Here is a 17,840-nt window from a genome sequence, read left to right on the forward strand (position 1 = left end):
ATTGACTTGAAAAAATAATTAAATAAAATTTTTAATAAGCGTACATATGTAATTTTAGATATAAATACAAGGTTTTTATTTTATTTTTAAATTTTGGTATTTGAACTTTGATATTTTTCTTAATTAGATACTTAATCCACACTTTAATTTGTCTCAATTTGACATATAATTCAAATATAGTGATAAACTTTTATCGTGTATGTGTCTTGCTCTTGCACATGTCTTATATAGTTATAAATTTGCGTTGACTAAATTACCCCTGACTTTAAAGTTCAAACAAAGAAACTGGATTATCCAAAATCGAAATTGGGCTAAAGACCGAAAAAGAAATGGGCCAAAAAGTCCACATCTCTGACAAGTTCTTTTCCTGACAACAAATAGTACCTAAAAGGGTAGACCAGACTGGCCTACTTCCAGATTAGATAAGAGAGAGAGAGAGAGAGAATATCCCATAAATTCCATAACAAAGTCCGAAATTAGGAGCTGGAGAACAAGATCCTGGTAAAATCCAAAAAAAACTAAAATTTGACCCAAAGACAGAGCAACAACGCCAGGCACGTTTCTGTAATTTTCTGTTTTTGTTCAACACGTTTTCGTAATTTCATAACAAAAAGCAAACCAAAACCAAAGCAAGCTCCTTTCAATTTGCATTTTGCATTTTGCATTTGACCTCACCTCACACACTCAGAGAAGGTATCGCTTTATCCCTCAATTATTATTTAATCTTTATTTTACATTTTTACCCAATTTTTTATTACCGAAAAACAAAAAAATTGAAAAAAAAAACCCAAAACAACTATAATCATCTCCAACCTCCTTTCCGTTCGTCTGCCCCCTCCATTTTTTTTTTCTCTCTCTCTCTCTCTCTCTCCTCCCTCCCTCTCTCTCTCCCCTCATCATTTCCCTCCGGCAATTTCCCTAATTTGTGTTTATATTTTAACATCGATTTGTGTCTTTCTCACCCCGATCCCAATACAAAGCCTCTTACCGATCCTAATTTGATTTGGAGTTTTGCTTTTTTTTTTCGCGACAAAATTTCATTTCATTTATCGGGTTGGGGGTTCGATTCGACGGTTTCGCGGTCAATGTAGGTCAATGTTGTTGTAATTAGGGTTTCAATTCGTTGTCTGCAATCAAGGATTTGGGATTTGTGGCATTTGGGTCCTTGATTTTTGATAAAGTTACCCTCATTTTTTTTTTTGGGATTGTGTTGTTTATTGTTGAAAAAGTCAGATTTTTCCAATTGGATTTTCTGGGGTTTGGTATTTATTCCGTTTCATGCTAATTTAATGCTCAAATTGTGAGATTGGCTGGTTCTTAGGCCGATTTTTTGGGGAAAAAGCTCAGACCTTTGATCTGTGGGGGCTGCCAATCTGGGAAACCTTTTTCTTTGAGCTTTGGTAGGATATTGTTTGGTGAGTGTATGGGGTTATGCACACAATAAAGGCTGAATTGGGCACAAATCTTACTGAAAAATTGCCATTTTGAGCTTCTGGGCTGAGTTGTATTGAAGATTCTTGCATCATGGAGCATGTGATTGCTGGGAAATTTAAGCTGGGGAGGAAGATTGGGAGTGGCTCTTTTGGAGAGCTCTATTTAGGTATGGTAATCAGTGCTTGAGACCTTTTTCCTTTGTTTTTTTTTTAAAGTTTTGTAAAAGCATTTCTTTGATTGGTTTTTTTAATGAAAATTCATACATCGTGGTAGGTGTTAATGTACAAACTGGAGAGGAGGTGGCTGTTAAGCTGGTATGTGATTGGTCCTCAAATTTTAGATTCAGTTGTGTTATTTGGTTTGTGGTTAAATGCTTTTAAGTAGTTTTGCACCTAAAATATAAATGGGTAGCCCTTCTCGTGGCCCTTTTTTTGTTAACAATTGTAGATTATGTTGGTTGTGTTAAAAGAATATTTTTGGTTCATTGAAGCATTATAATTTATTTGGTTTTATTATCGTCTTGAATAAAATTATATTTTGTCTAATGTTTTCATACTCTTTACAATGATACCTGATTCGGGATATGGAAGTTAATTTTATGGCCATGAAGTCATTTTTCATTCAAGATGTTTCAGAAGACACTGTTGCCACTAGAGTAAATCAAAGAACAAAATAAACGCTATTTCTCTTTTGAATCTTTGTGAATAAGAGTAGGAATGGTACTTTAGATATTCCAGACAACAAACTCTGTTAGTTAAAATAGAAGCTTCATGCTATATATTCTCCATTTCTTTTTAGTTTTTTTATGGATGCATTTTTATCTCATGCGCTTCTATTCTAGTGCAACCTTTTTACACTTCTAGTCTAGTGCAACCTTTTTATAGTCCTTCATTTTAACAATTATGAATAACTCAATAGTCTATAATCTACATGCATTTGGTGGGCTAACTTTATTTTTCCAAATTCCAGGAACCTGTGAAGACCAAGCATCCCCAGCTTCACTATGAGTCCAAATTGTATATGCTTCTTCAAGGAGGAAGTAACTCTCTCTCTCTCTCTCTCTCTCTCTCTCTCTCTCTCTCTCTCTCTCTCTCTCTCTCTCTCCCTCTCTTCCTCTCTCTCTCTCTAATAAATGATTAATTCTTGTTACTTCTTTATGAAGCGGGAATTCCCCACCTCAAGTGGTTTGGTGTTGAGGGTGAATACAACATCATGGTTATTGACCTTCTTGGACCAAGTTTGGAAGATTTGTTCAACTATTGTAATAGGAAGTTCACATTGAAAACAGTGCTAATGCTTGCAGATCAATTAGTGAGTACTTGTAACTATCCTTCACCAATTATATCTAGAATGGAAAGGATAATATTTGTTTTCTTTTTCCCAATTTCATCTTTTCAGATTAACAGAGTTGAATACATGCACTCAAGAGGTTTTCTTCACCGTGATATAAAGCCTGACAATTTTTTAATGGGCCTAGGGCGTAAAGCCAATCAGGTATCTTATTCTTGTTTAGTTGTGATTAGTTTGCAAATTATAGTAATTCATGCACATTATAGTTGTTGAGCATTTATTGTTGAAAATTATTTTGATATTGGGGTTCTCATGTGGTATTAGGGGTGGGGCTTCAAATGTTGCATTGATAAACATACCAATCTCACTTTTCCTTTGTAACTGTAACATCTCTGTCAATTACTTGTCACAGGTGTATGCTATTGATTTTGGCCTTGCAAAGAAGTATAGGGACCTTCAGACTCATAGGCACATACCATACAGGTGAATTTATGGTACATATATTTTTTGTGTTGTGTGCTTTTATGCTTGTCTTATAGGTCAAGAATCTAGTTAAGCTATACCTTTTATTGCAGGTATTGTTTCAGGTTGGGAAAAGAGGGGGGATGGGGATGTGGATTCTAGGCTTTTGGCTTATGATTTGTCTTGTTTGAAGAAGCATTGGAAACTATTCGAAGAATGATAAGAATATCTATAACCTTTTAAATAGCGAAGAGCTTAATGCTGAAGTCAATAAATTCCTATGATTTGGATTGTGGATGAGTCTGGATGGTTACGTTTTTTCTTTCTTTCTTGAATTTGAGCTTGAACTAGTTCTAAAGGAAGAAACTATATTCTCCGAGCTTGAACTAGTTCTTAAAATAACTATATCCCTATTGTTTTTTTACTTTTTTTTTTCTTATAACAATTTTAATAACCCTTCTACCTTATCAGCCACCAATATTTTTTTCTATTTACCGATAGTCAATACTTAAACATTGTTGACCGTCATATCTATAGACGCATTGTTGGTCTACTTCCTATTTGGTCGTACTATTTCAATCTGAACTCTCTCTCTCTCTCTCTCTCTCTCTCGCTCTCTCCCTCTCTCTCTCTCTCTGTATATATATGTATCTCTTCCACCTTCCCATTTTCCTATATTTCTTTTTCATTTTTTTATTTTTTTTACGTGTGAATTATTTTGGCCCTAGCCTTTAATGTGGTTGTTGTGAAAGCTCATTACCTTTTTTTTAGGGAGAACAAGAACCTCACAGGCACAGCTCGCTATGCAAGTGTTAACACTCACCTTGGAATTGGTGAGAAATGTTATCATATGTTCTATCTATTCCTAAATGGATAATCACAGATCTAACTTAGTATGCATTATTTTTTATTCTCATTGTGTTTTATTGCACTTGCAGAACAAAGCAGAAGGGATGATCTGGAATCTCTTGGTTATGTGCTTATGTATTTCCTAAGAGGAAGGTTAAAAATATATTCCTTGCACTTGTGTTCATGTTTTTTGGGCATTTTCTACCTGATGTTGGGTATTTGATGCAGCATTATCTCTTATTCTCTGTTTAATACCTTTTTGTTTTTGTGTTTTCCCCCAATCAGCCTTCCCTGGCAAGGATTAAAAGCTGGCACAAAAAAGCAAAAATATGATAAAATCAGTGAAAAGAAAATGTCAACTCCTATAGAGGTATCAACTTCCTGTATTCTTATTACAAAGAACTTCATAGTCTCTCTCTCTCTCTCTCTCTCTCTCTCTCTGTGAGATATGGAAATGTCAATTTTCCCTGCTAAACAAAGACCCCTTGGGCCCCCCCCCCCCCCCCCAAATGGGGTGGAGACAGGTATATGGTATTACACGGTCCTTGCCCCTTAGGTTGGCTGCTAGGCTGGCCCTATCTATATTTGCTTGGCTTTGGACATGAACATGTTATAGAGGTCGTTAGAACCAAGCCTAGCCTGATAGTTCAGATTTTTATGTTTTCCATAGGCATTCGTGCACATGTGGTGCCAACACACACACATCCCATGCTCTGCTATTATTGGCCCTTGTTTAGCGCTGGGAATTCATTGTTCTTGTTGCTACATGGGTAATATAGCCACAGATATATGTAACAGGTGCTTTGCAGAACATATCCATCTGAGTTTGTATCCTACTTTCACTATTGCCGATCATTGCGGTTTGAAGACAAGCCAGACTATTCATATTTAAAGAGGCTTTTTCGAGACTTATTTATTCGAGAAGGTAATGACCATAAATTTGGCAATATTCCTTTAGATTTATAAGTATTTTTCTTTAATTGTTTTACTAGTAGTCAAGTTTGATGGGTGTTTAATTATAACTTTTTGGTTGGGATATTGACATTGTAATTACTTGCAGGTTATCAATTTGACTATGTATTTGACTGGACTGTATTGAAGTACCCTCAGATTGGTGGTGGCTCCAGAGGATGGGTTAGTGTTTGGAAATTTGTAGGTTCAAATTTCTGATCTCTTAACATTTAATTATTTACTCCTTTTTTTCTCTGTTTTTAGCATGCCACTGGGAAAGCAGGCGCACACACGGGACCATCTGGGGAAAGACCTGAAAGGATCTCAGGTATTGCATTCTCTTGAAAAGATATATTTTGAAATTGTTTGCCAATATTACTTATTGGCCCTTTGCTGATTTCAGAAATAAGTTTTGGAGTTTAGTGTATGCTTTTGACTGTAATATCCTGTTTTGTTCTTATATCTTAAACTCTAACATTAATGAGTCCTACTTTACAAAAAAAAAAAAAAAAACATTAATGAGTCCTAGGCTTTGATTTCTGGGCTACAAGATGCTGTTTACTCCCTTATTTTTGAAGATTTGTTTAGTATCTGAGGATGTAGTTTACTTTTAATTTTTAGTATACCTTTCTTTCTTCAGCTCATTATTTAGCTTTCCACTACCATTTTTACACTTGGTATTCTCCTTTTTTGTTTCCCACAATGCTTAATCCCTGTTATGCAATTGGTTTATCCAGTTGGGAAAGAGATTCGAGATAGATTCTCGGGTGCCGTTGAAGCATTTTCGAGGAGAAATACCTCAGGTTCTAGTCCACGTCAAGATCATTTGAAACACAGGTCTTTTGAGGATGTACCTTCATCCAAAGATGTGGTAATATTTAGATATCTGACAGTATTTAGTATTTGTTAATGATCCCCTTGCTTCTCTGTGTGTTTATTGGTTCATAGTGTCATCTTCTTGCTACCTCTGTTATGGTTTCTGGTCCTTGTAATAATTATAAATGATTCGTAATTTGTGTCTTCTCTTCTCACTGGTATGATATGTTTTTTGCCTTTACTTTTCCATTTCATTCACTGTTGTATTCAAGTTGAATTGATGCATTAGTTTCTCATTGTTGATAAAAAATTCTTATGGAGCGCTGTTGCTGCATTTCCAGCAGCAGGATTCTGAAAAGGGACGCAGTTCCTCTCGATATGGCAGCACTTCAAGAAAAGCTATGGTCTCAGGCAGCAGGCCAAGTTCCTCAGCTGACCACAGTGATGGTCGCACGAGCCGACTAGTCTCAACCAGTAGCCGCCCATCTACTGCACATAGAACTCATTCTGGGTATGAAGCCAAGCGCACTCCAGCTTCAAGAAGCAATCGTGATGATCCTCTCCGGAACTTTGAGCTCCTTTCAATCAGGAAGTAATGGAGTGTTCTGCTATTGATATTTGCCTAGTCATCTAATGGATAATTACTCATCTATTTGATGAGTGCCGAAAGAAAAGATTGCTCGCATGTGTGCATGGGATATCACCTAATCACCTCCATTACAGATCTTATTGCATGCCTTATTACAGCATTTTCAGGCTTTTCCTCCCACTTTTTTTCTCTCCCAAGAGTTTTCCGCCATTGTAACATGTATCAGCAACATACTTTTTTTTTAGCTGTAATAATTACTATTTCTTTATTATACATGTACCTTGAGACTAGTTTTTGTTTGTGATAGTCTGATAGACATCTCTTTCAAAGAATTTCATCCACAACAGAGGTAGTAAAAAATGAGAAAAAAATTGAATGGTCTGGTAAATGGTAAATAATATGCTCTAATGTTTCCTTTCATATGAGCTTCACGAAGTGCGACATTATAGGTAGTTGGCTGACTGGCTCTACCTTGTTTACTTCAGAGCTCAGGTCGGGACTAGTTTGGAGATGAACAATTCTTAAATAGTTAGTACTTTAGGTGAAGTCCTCAAATGAATGTCATTTCTAATTAGGTAATTGTATTCATACCCAAAAAGTTGATTTCTACATCCAGATTCAGCTTCTTTAAAAACAAAAAAACAAAAAACGAAAAAACTTTCACCCAACTCACCAAAGCCAACCATGGCTAGACTCATGGAGATCGATGGTGTGTGTGAGGGCAGTGATAGCTGGCATCCCTCACTGTTATTCTTTTTCTTTTATTTTTTCTTGATTTTAAAGAAGTTAAGGTTTAGCTTCTTAATAATTTTGAAAGAAAAATTCTCATTAAAAATTAGGTGTGAAATGATTTTATTTATTGTTTTAAGGGGATTCAAACCTATGATCTACCCTTCAATCCTTCATCACATTCCACCCACACCACTTGAGCTAGGGCTCATGGGTTGAAAATGAATATTTTAGGTATGAACAGTGAATAGAATCATCGTATTTATCATTTCTAACATTCTACTCAGCTGAGATGCTTCAAAAATAAAAATAAAAAGATAGAAGGTTTCGGGTCGGTATCTTCATAGCTTTCCTTTTAGCAAATTTGAGGGCATGAAAGAATTATTGGACGGAATACGAAAGAAGTTCGATACTTGGAACTACCATTGAAAACTATGGTAACAAGGATAGAAGGAAGAAATTCGACCAAAAAAAAAAAAAAAGGATAGAAGGAAGAGCAATTCATATACGTTGACTAATTAGCACACACATCTCCCAAGTCATTGATGAATGTATAAGCTTAGCTTCTCTGTATGCAGTGGCGCTGCTATGGATAACCGTGAAGGAGAGCATGAGTGCAACCAAATATTTACAATGTGCAATCTTGCAAGAATTCAATGTCAAACTCTGGGGGGATAAAAAGAAAAAAGAAATCCTCTGCTCTCAATCATCAGCTCATGGATTTCTAAGGGCTGCCAATCTTTTCTCAAGCTCATCAATCCCAGAACTGTAAGAAGTTGAAAATTTCATAGTTAAAACAAAATTTTAGGAAAAAGGAAGGGTAAGCAAAAAAAAACTAATAAAATGTTTATCAGACATGCAAAAAAAGGTTTGGCTGTGAACATCTTCAGGCAGTTGATTAAAATTCTTGCTCAAAAGTCTCACATAAAGTGCAGACATTTACTAAGTACAATGACAAAGGGATTGAAGGCCATACCTGCCAACACCCTCAGTGTTCTTTGCTGCAATTCTTCCTTTTGGAGCAGCCGACAACTGTCCAAATATCAAATACAAAGCACATCAGCTTAAAAGACAATGAATCCAGTACATGCTAACAACAAAATCCAAAAAGACATAAGCATTGATACCAACCTGTGAGGCAACATCAACGCCAATTTCATCTAGCACCTGTCAAAAAGAAATTTAACAAAGAATAATCCCATCAATTCCTGGTTTCAAAGACCAATAATTAACAATATTTATGAAGAATAAAATCCTAAACTGCTTCTCAATCAGTCTCATATTACCCCTTCTCAATCTTTCTGGTCTCATTACCAGAAAACCATACAATCACAAGACGACAATTAAACTTCAACTAATAACTTGTCGGAAAGGTTTACGGAACATCCTTGGTAATTATATGAATTAATCTAATAACGGAGGTACAGCATGTCTCACTCCAAAAAACATATTCCTTTTCTTATTACGCATCATCTATGGAATATATTCATCTTAATAGATGAAAGTGAAAAACGATGCAAATAGAGGGACCTACCTGATTTGTCAGCTCCTCAGTTTCGTCTTCTGCCTCATCATTATCCAAGGCATCGTCTATGGCATCGGACATCATTTCAGTCTGCATGTACAAGCTCTAAACTGTCATGATCCACGTATGCAACCAAAAGCAGAGATGAACATCATTCTGCAATATGTGCCAATATATTTGAAAATAGAACCAATCTTACAGTCATATCCATCTGTGCAGACTGCCTTTGAAATTCACGTATAACCTTTGCTTGCTTTGCAGGAGCCATTTGCTGCAATGTGACACAAGTCAGTTACTTAAAAGAGCTTGAATTTATTAATTATGAAAATAGGAAGCACTGGAAAAAAGTAAAATTCTGTTGGATTTTATTTTCATGGTAATATCAAAAATAAAATAATTGATGGCTTGACTCAACAGAACACAAGTGATGACAGAGCTTTTTTAAACTAAAGCTTGTCATCAGATTGCAAGTTGCAACATATTGTTATTCATAATATGCAAATTATATTCAAAATTCATGTTTGAATGTTATAATCTAACCTTATTCATAGCTGCCATTGCCTTACTAGCACCTTTCATGCCAACAGCAACAGACGACTGAGCATGCATTGCCTGCATAAGGGAATAAAGTTTACTAAGATTACAAAACACACAAACAGCATATAAAGTTGAATCAGAAGAAATCTCATCCAGAGATAGAGATTTGACAATCCACCTGTGTATGAGTTGCTATTCCTCTCATTTGAGCTCGACTTCCTTGTAAGTTAGCTATCTGTTGCCTAAGCCTGATTAGCTGCCTGGCCAGTATTTTAGTTGCTGCCTGCAGAATGCATTTAAAATGGCCTAAGGAAATATAAATTGACTACTTCTGAAAAGCTTTAATTTCCAGTCACTCCAGTATTCCTGGACTGATAAGAATAGTCAATACAACACAGAACATACCTCGTTTCCTGTTTTAGCAGTCCTCTTTATCTCAGCAACAAGCTTCTTTTCCTGACATGATAGTAAAATATATTGAATGTAACGTCAATAGAAAAAAAAAAAAATGAAATGGGATTGTCAAGTGGAAGCTCTTGACATACTTCTAATTGCAATGCTCCAATTTCCTTCTCTATTCCTGAAACAAAATGAGGAAGAAAAAATTTGAAAGAAGCAAAACCTTGATATCAGTCTTTAAAATCACAAGACCAATTTAGCAACTAGAAAACGTTAAACCAGGAGCAGAATCAAGAAAAATGCATCATAACAAGGTAACCCAGATAGAATAAGATACTTTAATACATAAAGTACTGGTATAGTTTAAGCCTAAACGGTAACCCACCTAATCAAAAATCTAATTCAGTCTATTCAAACAGTGCAATGTCAAATCTAAATCCCAATGCCTCAATTGGTCCAAGAGAGGCATAAAAACCAGTTACCAGGAAAACCCACAAATATAATATAAAACCCACAAACATAATATGAAACCCACTAACATTACAATTCCGAGCAGTGATTATGACTTTAAAGCCCTGAATGATGATCATCACCACCACCATAATTGCAAATGTTGAGAAATTGAAAACAAAAAGAAAGCAAAAAAAAAAATTTATCACCTCTAGTAGCATTAGTCATTTCTCTCTTGCTCTCCCGAAGAGCCTCTGCATAAAAACGCATACCAGAAAAAAAAAAATTAGAGAAAAATCATGCTCATAATTCAGATCCAATGAGCAAAAATGAGTGCTTGAACTTTAGCTTAAATCGTACGAACCTTTGGCGGTGGGTTTCTTAGAGAAAAGGTTCATGGTTTCTCAGCTGAATTGGTCGCAACTCGCAAGCAAAAGCACACGGAGATTTCTTCAAGCTTTCAGCTTTGAGAGAGACATAGAGAGGTCCAACCAAGGTGGAGTTTATGTTTTCGTGGTCTTTTCCTCTTTTTTATATGGGTAGGGACTTTATTGTAAATATCCAAATAGATCCTCTATGATTTTTGAAATTGCAATCGTATCCCTGGGATGTCGATGAATTGATTGATGGGGACTGTTCTTCCTTTAGTTAACTAATGGGTTGGGATCCTCTTGTTATCTACAAAGTAATCTTTCTATAATTAGGTATGTCATATAATAACATTTAATTGTAGTTATCATTTTATACCAAACGTAGAAAAAAAATAAATCTATTAAATTCAAGATATCAGTCTTAAATCTCACTTTAAAAAAAAAAAAAAATCGATTTCTTAATATGAGCTCGATAACAAGAATCATTCTTATTTATGAACAAAAAAATTTGTTTCTAATAAGGCTATAATTGTAGCTATTATTCTTTTTAGAATACCCCAAAAATACAATTTAGTCAGCATTTCTCTATCAAATTTTGCCAATTACTTCACTAGCCTTTTGTTTCCTTAACATTAGGATTGTGAAAGAACTGATGCAATCATATAACAATCATACAAATTATTAGCATCCATAATATTGCAAGTAAGAACATTGTTTACCAATCATAATATGGAAAATGTCATTACATTAAACTATTAAAGATCATTACAATATCTCCGCCATTAATTACTTCGTTCATAAATTGTATTATGATATAAAAAATCTCCTACTTGTTATCTTCTTGCATAATATGCAAAGATTCTACTAGAACCCATGTTGCATCATGTTAAACTCTCATTTCTTCTCAATCCACATAAAGAAAATGCAATGTTTTATATTTTAGTTTTTTGGGCACTCATTGACTGTGTATATATCAGAATTTACAAAGACGGTAGGTCGTTGAAGAAGGCTCTCTCAATCTCATCCACGTATAAACTACGCACTTCCACTTCCACTTCCACTCCCACTCCCACTCAGTTGTCATAAAGCACGACTACTCTCATTCTCACTCTTGACGGCTACGCAAGTCTCCGAGTCCGGGCGGCACTTTCCGTTACAAAAAACACGCCTACGTGGCATTCCTCCTCCTTCTTCTATATAAGCCTCCCAATCCCTACACTTCCTTCAATTTCTCTCTCTCTCTCTCTCTCTCTCTCCCAGTCTCCGACTGTTCAGTTCAGACACGACTTTTCAGACCGCGGTTTTTTTTTTTCTGATTTCCATCTAATGCCCGCTTAGAACCGCGAGGCTTCGTAGCGTGTTTCGAGGGCTATAAAATTTTGGATTGCGCTTCTTTGACTGATTGTGTGGGAACAAAGCATTCGTGGTGAAAATCGGAGTTGAAAGTGTTTTATCGGAAAGGATCGGAGAAGGAGAGAACTGGTGCTGGTTCTATAACCTTCTTTTTGGAAGCTAGGGTTTTCAAGAAGCGCGCTGAGCAAAGCTCAGTAGTCGTTTGCAACTGTCAATTTGGGACCTAGGGTTTTTTTACCTCCGTTTTGAAATTGAACCTGAAAGAGGAAGTTAGTGACTTTGTGGGTTAGTGGGTTAGGAATTGAAAATTCACGGATTGTGATGATTTTAGGAATCGAAGAAGTGAATTTTCAATGGATATAGACGCAGCAGAAGCAGGGGATGTTACTTCTTTGGATACTGAGCTTTTACAGCTTCCGGAATTGTCTCCGGTCGCGCTTAAAACCAGTCCCCAAATTGCGGAGGAGTTGTTTGCTCAGTGGCTTTCGCTCCCTCAAACCGGTCGTCTGGTAAATTTGATTAAGTTTGCATTTTGTACAATTTTTGTAATCGACATGCATTGCTGGTCCTCAAAGCTATCTTGATTTTCTTGTATGGATAGTTACAGGGTTTTTATTGTTAGTTTAATACTTAAACTATTATTCTTTCTTTATTAATAATAGTTTTTGCCTTAAAAGTTTAGGGGTTTGTACTCTGTGCAATGAAATATTCATATATGATTATGTTAGACTTAAATCACTTGAAGAACTATATATTGGGATAAGTTTATCTTTATCTGGGGGTGTTTTGCGGTTTATTTTGACAGGTGAAGTCTCTCATAGATGATGCAACAGCGGGAATTTCTATCAATGCCCATGGGAACTCTTTTGCTAGTGCTGCCGGAAGCAATTTGTTACCTTCCATGTTTCCGGCTGGCAGTGCACCCCCACTTTCACCAAGAAGTTCCTCTGGTTCCCCACGCCTATCGAAGCAGAAAAATATTCCTTCTTCTATGGGCTCTCCGCTAAAATTGGTTAGTGAACCAGTGCGAGAAGTCATCCCTCAGGTCGAACTCAATTCTGATTGCTCCATTAATATTATTAACTTTGTAAATATTTTGAGATTGAGATTTACTCGTGAACTTGAAAATTATGGTCTTGTTATGCTGTCAAGGTTGGAGAATAGATTCCCATAATGTTTTATGATTGATATGCTTGCAGTTCTATTTTCAAAGTGGTCGTCCACCGCCAAAGGAACTTAAGGAACACTGTATTTCTAGAATTGATGACCTTTTCAGTGGTCATATGGATGGATTGCAAATGCATGGTGAGATGCGTTTCTGATGTGTAAATCACTTATTCGAAAAGAATCTCACTCTCACTCTCACTCTCTTCTCCTCTTTCCAATCCACTTCCAAGAGACTAAGGAAAATGAATTCTTTGGTTTTGGTTATGCAGAGTTCAAGTTGGTTACAAAGGAATTATGCAAGCTGCCATCATTTTTGTCTTCTGCTATCTTTAGAAAGATAGATACTGGGTGCAGTGGGATAGTGACCAGGTATGCAATAAATGTAATTAAGCTTACTATGAATAATTAGATCTAATTTTATGGGGTCTCAATTGTAAATCTTGAAAGAAAAGTTCTATGAAATGGTTGTTCTCATGCCATTCATTGTTGGTCAATTATGTCCTGTAGCTGTCTCTTGCTCTGTCTCATGAAATGATTAAAGAAAAAGATGCAAAGTGAAGTAATAGAACCTCCTAGGAGACAATAATAGAGAAACATTAAGTCCTGATATTTGAAGCTCACTGCCTACTGTTTATATTTGACCCTTATAAATAATTGTAACTTGATCCCAGCTGCTTCCTACATATTCCTATTGTAAATGTTATTTGCAATCTTCCTGCCTTTTTTATTTCCTTAGATTCATTAACATACACATTTCTGTTCCTTATAGAATCAGGACTCTCATAAGCCTGTATACTTTTGTCTATCTTTATTTGTTTCTTGTCATTATATATTTTCTTAATTTTTGCCAATTCACATAATTTGTTTGTAGAGATGCATTCGTCAGATATTGGGTTGATGGCAATATGCTGACAATGGATGCAGCAACTCAAGTATTTAAAATTCTAAAGCAGTCTGATTGCAATTACCTTACTCAGGTTTGATTCAAAACTATTTTCTCTGTTTGGTCTTGGAAAATTGCATTTTGATTGATGCCCTTTCTCCTAATTTAAATGACCCTTTCTGTTAGTTATGCATCAAGAATTTCACTCCCTCTTGTTCTGCATTCTATTTTTACAATTGTTGGTCTGCATTCTGTAATGCAGGTAGACTTCAAACCCCTTCTTCTAGAGCTTGTGGCAATCCATCCAGGGTTGGAATTTTTACATGGCACTCCTGAATTTCAAGAAAGATATGGTATGTGTTTCATACTGCTCATTACAATATTGATTGTTCATTTTCATACATTACATGCAGAAGGTACATTGTTATAACCTAGCTGTTCAGATTAGTCAAAATGATTGAAAACTCTCGGGTGGAATGAAGTAATCATTACTACCGTATGCTTTATAACTGGGTGAGCATCTGGGTTTAGGGTTTTTTTAAGGTTTGTAATTCACTTAATAGAACCGATTCATGGTTCTGTTGATTATATAAAGTAGACAGTTTCTGAGTGCATAATTATGTCTGATTTAGATCTATTGTCCTTTTCAGGTAAACTTATTTGTTAGAATAGGATTCTGAAAAGAGATAAAAGAGTTCTATAAAAAACTCTTGCAAAATCTGGTTGACTTCAGTATATATCTTTTCTTTCAACAAATATTGTAGATAGTAGATGTCATATAGGGATAAGAGGTGAAGGTACTTAATGCTGACATAAAAAGCAGATATTGTTACATTAGGCTCACTTTTTATTTATTTATTTATTTGGTATCACTTTGTTTATAAGTGTGTGCAGTGAATATTTTACTGCACATTTTTTGTTTTCCATACTCAGTTTGCTCACTTATGCTTCATTTTCACTGGCCTAGCTGAAACTGTCATATACAGAATATTTTACTACATCAATAGATCAGGAAATGGCCGTCTTACCCTAAAGGAGCTGAAACGAGGAAATCTAATTGATGCCATGCAACATGCAGATGAGGAAGAGGACATAAACAAAGTTCTGAGGTTTGTTATCATTGGAACATGGATTTTCTTTAAGTATAATGTAAATATATGTGTGTGTGTGTGTGTGTGTGTGTGTCTGTGTATATATATATGATGCGTTAGTGATTATTTTTGAAAGTTATGATTTTGAATTTAGTAGTGTACTAATAGTTTGACTGTTCAAATTGACCTGAAAGAACTTATTGTGGCTGACAAATATTTTGGAGGAACTTAAGAACATCTTATCTTTTTTCTTCTTTTCTTAGATTGCCCAAAATAACTTTTATTTTCTTTTCTAAAGTAGTGTGTTAAAAAATTAATAAACTATGTTATTGATATTTTATCTGCCAAATTTCAGGTACTTCTCTTATGAACATTTTTATGTTATATACTGCAAATTTTGGGAGCTGGATACGGATCATGATTTCTTGATCGACAAAGAGGACCTCATTAGATATGGTAACCATGCCCTTACCTACAGGATCGTTGATAGAATATTTTCACAGGTTGGTTTGTATTTTATTATAGCCCATCTTCAAACTTCTGGAGCAAATTAAGGCAATAAATTATTTACCTAAATGTGGTTCCACATTGAATGTGTATTTGCTCAATTCTGTTCCAGATTCCAAGGAAGTTTAGTAGCAAGGTTGAAGGGAAGATGGGTTATGAAGATTTTGTTTACTTCATGCTATCAGAGGAGGATAAGTCATGTGAGCCTAGCCTTGAGTACTGGTATATGTTTCTTTATTTCTCTGTTCTTTTCCATTTTGACAATTGGTAATTTCGTATGTCATGGAATTCTTGATATTTCAGAAGAGGGGTCAATCTTCCTGTTTTTAATCAGAAAAAGTCATTGCTTATAAATATAACTGAGAAAAAGTGAAATGTATACTAATTTGTTAATCCAAAACTTGGCAGTTGGTACAATATTCCGAATTGCTTACATGTCCTACCTTGCAATGTAGTTAAAATAAAACTAAAAGGATTTTAAAGATTAAAATTAGTAAATTTAAAAAAGTAATTTCCAATTCTCTCTGAAAATTCTCGTTTTAATTTGAAGTTGCTTACTTTCTGTGGAAGTTATCTGAGGTGGTTGAATTTAAAGATTATGGATCACTTTTTATAGTTAAAACTCAGTAGGTGAGGAGCAATCTTATTTGCACGTGGTGCTTGTCAGAATGATAATATTCTTAATATGAGATGTTGAGATGTTTAGCATGATTGGAGATAAATTAGGGTATCCTTATTAAGGATTATGTATTGGCTACTATGTATTGGCTACTTTGATAACGTTTTGTGTGATATTATTACTAGACCATAATGATGGGAAACTCGGGTGGAACTAGAAGAGCCTAAAATATTCATTAATATTTTAACTGCAACATGTTTATGCATCTACTAGAGTGAAGGTCACCATAAACATTGTTGTGATGGCAACAATGTTTATGCTCCCTGTAGTAGTTCATCTTTTACTTCGACAGGTTTTTTCCATTTTTATTTAGTCACATTTTATTTTGTAGGTTCAAATGCATAGATTTGGATGGAAATGGAATCCTTACACCCAATGAGTTGCAGTTCTTTTACGAGGAGCAGCTGCATCGTATGGAATGCATGGCCCAAGAACCTGTTCTATTTGAGGATATTTTGTGTCAAATAGTTGACATGATTGCACCAGAGGTGAATTATCATCATCATCATTGTTATTGTTATTATATTACTATGCGAGATCCTACTTCCTTCTACTCATTCAAAATGACTACTGACATCTTACTTGCAGAGAGAAGATTATTTGACACTAAGTGACTTGAAAGGTTGCAAACTTTCAGGAAATGTCTTCAATATCCTTTTCAACCTGAATAAGTTTATAGCTTTTGAAAGTCGTGATCCATTTCTTATTCGTCAGGTATTTTACAATAACTATTGTTTTAAGCTATTGTGTGACTACATCTTAGAAATTTAATGCTGGATTTTTTTTTTTGAGACAATAATTGATGCATTGGCTTTTTGGTATGAGCAGGAACGTGAGGATCCGACTTTGACAGAGTGGGACCGCTTTGCGCACAGAGAGTATATAAGGCTTTCAATGGAAGAAGATGGTGAGAATGCCTCTAATGGAAGTGTGGAAGTTTGGGATGAATCACTTGAGGCTCCTTTTTAAGTTCAATGAGGTAGAGTTTTACATTGAGCTCCAATGGAAAGAATGCAAATGTCTGCAGCTGCTTATGAGATAGTTTTGTGTACTTAATTCTTCTTGTTCTATCTTTCTTCTGCAGCTGCTTATGAGATAGCTTGAGATGCTTCATCAAAACGAAGAAACTTATGTTACATCAAGATTCAGGATGCTCCATGGAGCTCATCAGTGGCTGTAGTCCTCATCAACGTCAAATCTCAAGCTTGGTCATGTATCCTTCATCAATGATAAATTTCAAGCTTTCATGTAACATTGACAGTCAAATTTGTGTGGTAGGCAATGTGCTTGCCTTTTATGAAATTGAAGGAGGTCCACTCTGGAATTCTACAGTGAATTGCTCCTTTGCAATGGGGAGAGTCGCTATCTGGCAATTAATCATCGCCTAGGTAACAATAGTCCGTTGTTGTTATCAAAGGAGTTAAAGATTGTTTCCAAAAGCGGCTCACTTGCTGGGTTGCTTTTCATCTTGTGCCAATTTGTTGGTCAAGGTGGCTGGCATGTATGTCTTGTGAACTTGGCTTGTAATATTGCTCAGATTCAGCCCAACACCACCATTGTATTTTCTTTGCTTTCTCTAGCTTTATACCTTGTTTATAGGTTCTTTCATTGGATTTGTGATTAAAAGAATGGAGAAAAGAATGTAGAAGTGTAATGCTGTGCAATATTACTTAAATGGATTTTTGTCTCAAGGTTTGTTGCATTGTTCTCCTGGCCATGATGCCTTCTCTACCGTTCATAACGATCAGCAAAACTTGA

The 17,840-nt window shown here is 35.5% G+C and overlaps 3 protein-coding genes across 7 annotated transcripts; 2 read left to right on the forward strand and 1 right to left on the reverse strand.

The window, feature by feature from the left end:
- Nucleotides 1-718: 718 nt before the first annotated feature.
- On the forward strand, nucleotides 719-6,690 carry CKL6 (casein kinase I-like 6). Of its 3 annotated transcripts, none has more exons than XM_086255073.1 (14): nucleotides 719-1,600; nucleotides 1,708-1,748; nucleotides 2,404-2,473; nucleotides 2,597-2,745; nucleotides 2,833-2,928; nucleotides 3,137-3,207; nucleotides 3,958-4,019; nucleotides 4,125-4,188; nucleotides 4,321-4,405; nucleotides 4,834-4,960; nucleotides 5,096-5,169; nucleotides 5,251-5,314; nucleotides 5,724-5,854; nucleotides 6,147-6,690. In XM_086255073.1, exons 1-14 carry the CDS (start codon nucleotides 1,525-1,527, stop codon nucleotides 6,396-6,398), a joined length of 1,362 nt encoding a protein of 453 aa, XP_086111199.1. In that variant the 5' UTR covers nucleotides 719-1,524; the 3' UTR covers nucleotides 6,399-6,690. The 3 variants fall into 3 exon arrangements, with proteins under 3 accessions (XP_086111199.1, XP_086111198.1, XP_086111197.1); XM_086255072.1 differs by having other exon boundaries at nucleotides 721-1,600; nucleotides 5,724-5,857; XM_086255071.1 differs by having other exon boundaries at nucleotides 726-1,600; nucleotides 5,724-5,857; nucleotides 6,144-6,690.
- Nucleotides 6,691-7,483: 793 nt separating this feature from the next.
- On the reverse strand, nucleotides 7,484-10,519 carry VPS2.3 (vacuolar protein sorting-associated protein 2.3). Its single transcript, XM_086255074.1, has 11 exons — nucleotides 10,396-10,519; nucleotides 10,241-10,285; nucleotides 9,728-9,762; nucleotides 9,588-9,638; nucleotides 9,361-9,465; nucleotides 9,186-9,257; nucleotides 8,845-8,916; nucleotides 8,655-8,735; nucleotides 8,252-8,287; nucleotides 8,097-8,152; nucleotides 7,484-7,886 (listed from the first exon to the last, which is right to left on the reverse strand). Exons 1-11 carry the CDS (start codon nucleotides 10,427-10,429, stop codon nucleotides 7,835-7,837), a joined length of 639 nt encoding a protein of 212 aa, XP_086111200.1. The 5' UTR covers nucleotides 10,430-10,519; the 3' UTR covers nucleotides 7,484-7,834.
- Nucleotides 10,520-11,451: 932 nt separating this feature from the next.
- On the forward strand, nucleotides 11,452-17,773 carry LOC147275927 (serine/threonine protein phosphatase 2A regulatory subunit B''beta-like). Of its 3 annotated transcripts, none has more exons than XM_086253792.1 (13): nucleotides 11,453-12,264; nucleotides 12,561-12,800; nucleotides 12,955-13,060; nucleotides 13,192-13,291; nucleotides 13,794-13,899; nucleotides 14,068-14,158; nucleotides 14,773-14,914; nucleotides 15,252-15,399; nucleotides 15,516-15,625; nucleotides 16,414-16,570; nucleotides 16,671-16,796; nucleotides 16,911-17,061; nucleotides 17,110-17,124. In XM_086253792.1, exons 1-12 carry the CDS (start codon nucleotides 12,109-12,111, stop codon nucleotides 17,049-17,051), a joined length of 1,623 nt encoding a protein of 540 aa, XP_086109918.1. In that variant the 5' UTR covers nucleotides 11,453-12,108; the 3' UTR covers nucleotides 17,052-17,061; nucleotides 17,110-17,124. The 3 variants fall into 3 exon arrangements, with proteins under 3 accessions (XP_086109919.1, XP_086109918.1, XP_086109917.1); XM_086253791.1 differs by lacking the exon at nucleotides 17,110-17,124 and adding an exon at nucleotides 17,167-17,773 and having other exon boundaries at nucleotides 11,454-12,264; XM_086253793.1 differs by lacking the exon at nucleotides 17,110-17,124 and having other exon boundaries at nucleotides 11,452-12,264; nucleotides 16,720-16,796; nucleotides 16,911-17,049.
- Nucleotides 17,774-17,840: the final 67 nt, after the last annotated feature.

This window comes from Dryas octopetala, chromosome 8 (assembly GCF_963921425.1).
Source record: "Dryas octopetala chromosome 8, drDryOcto1.1, whole genome shotgun sequence".
In the NCBI taxonomy this organism is placed as follows: domain Eukaryota; kingdom Viridiplantae; phylum Streptophyta; class Magnoliopsida; order Rosales; family Rosaceae; genus Dryas; species Dryas octopetala.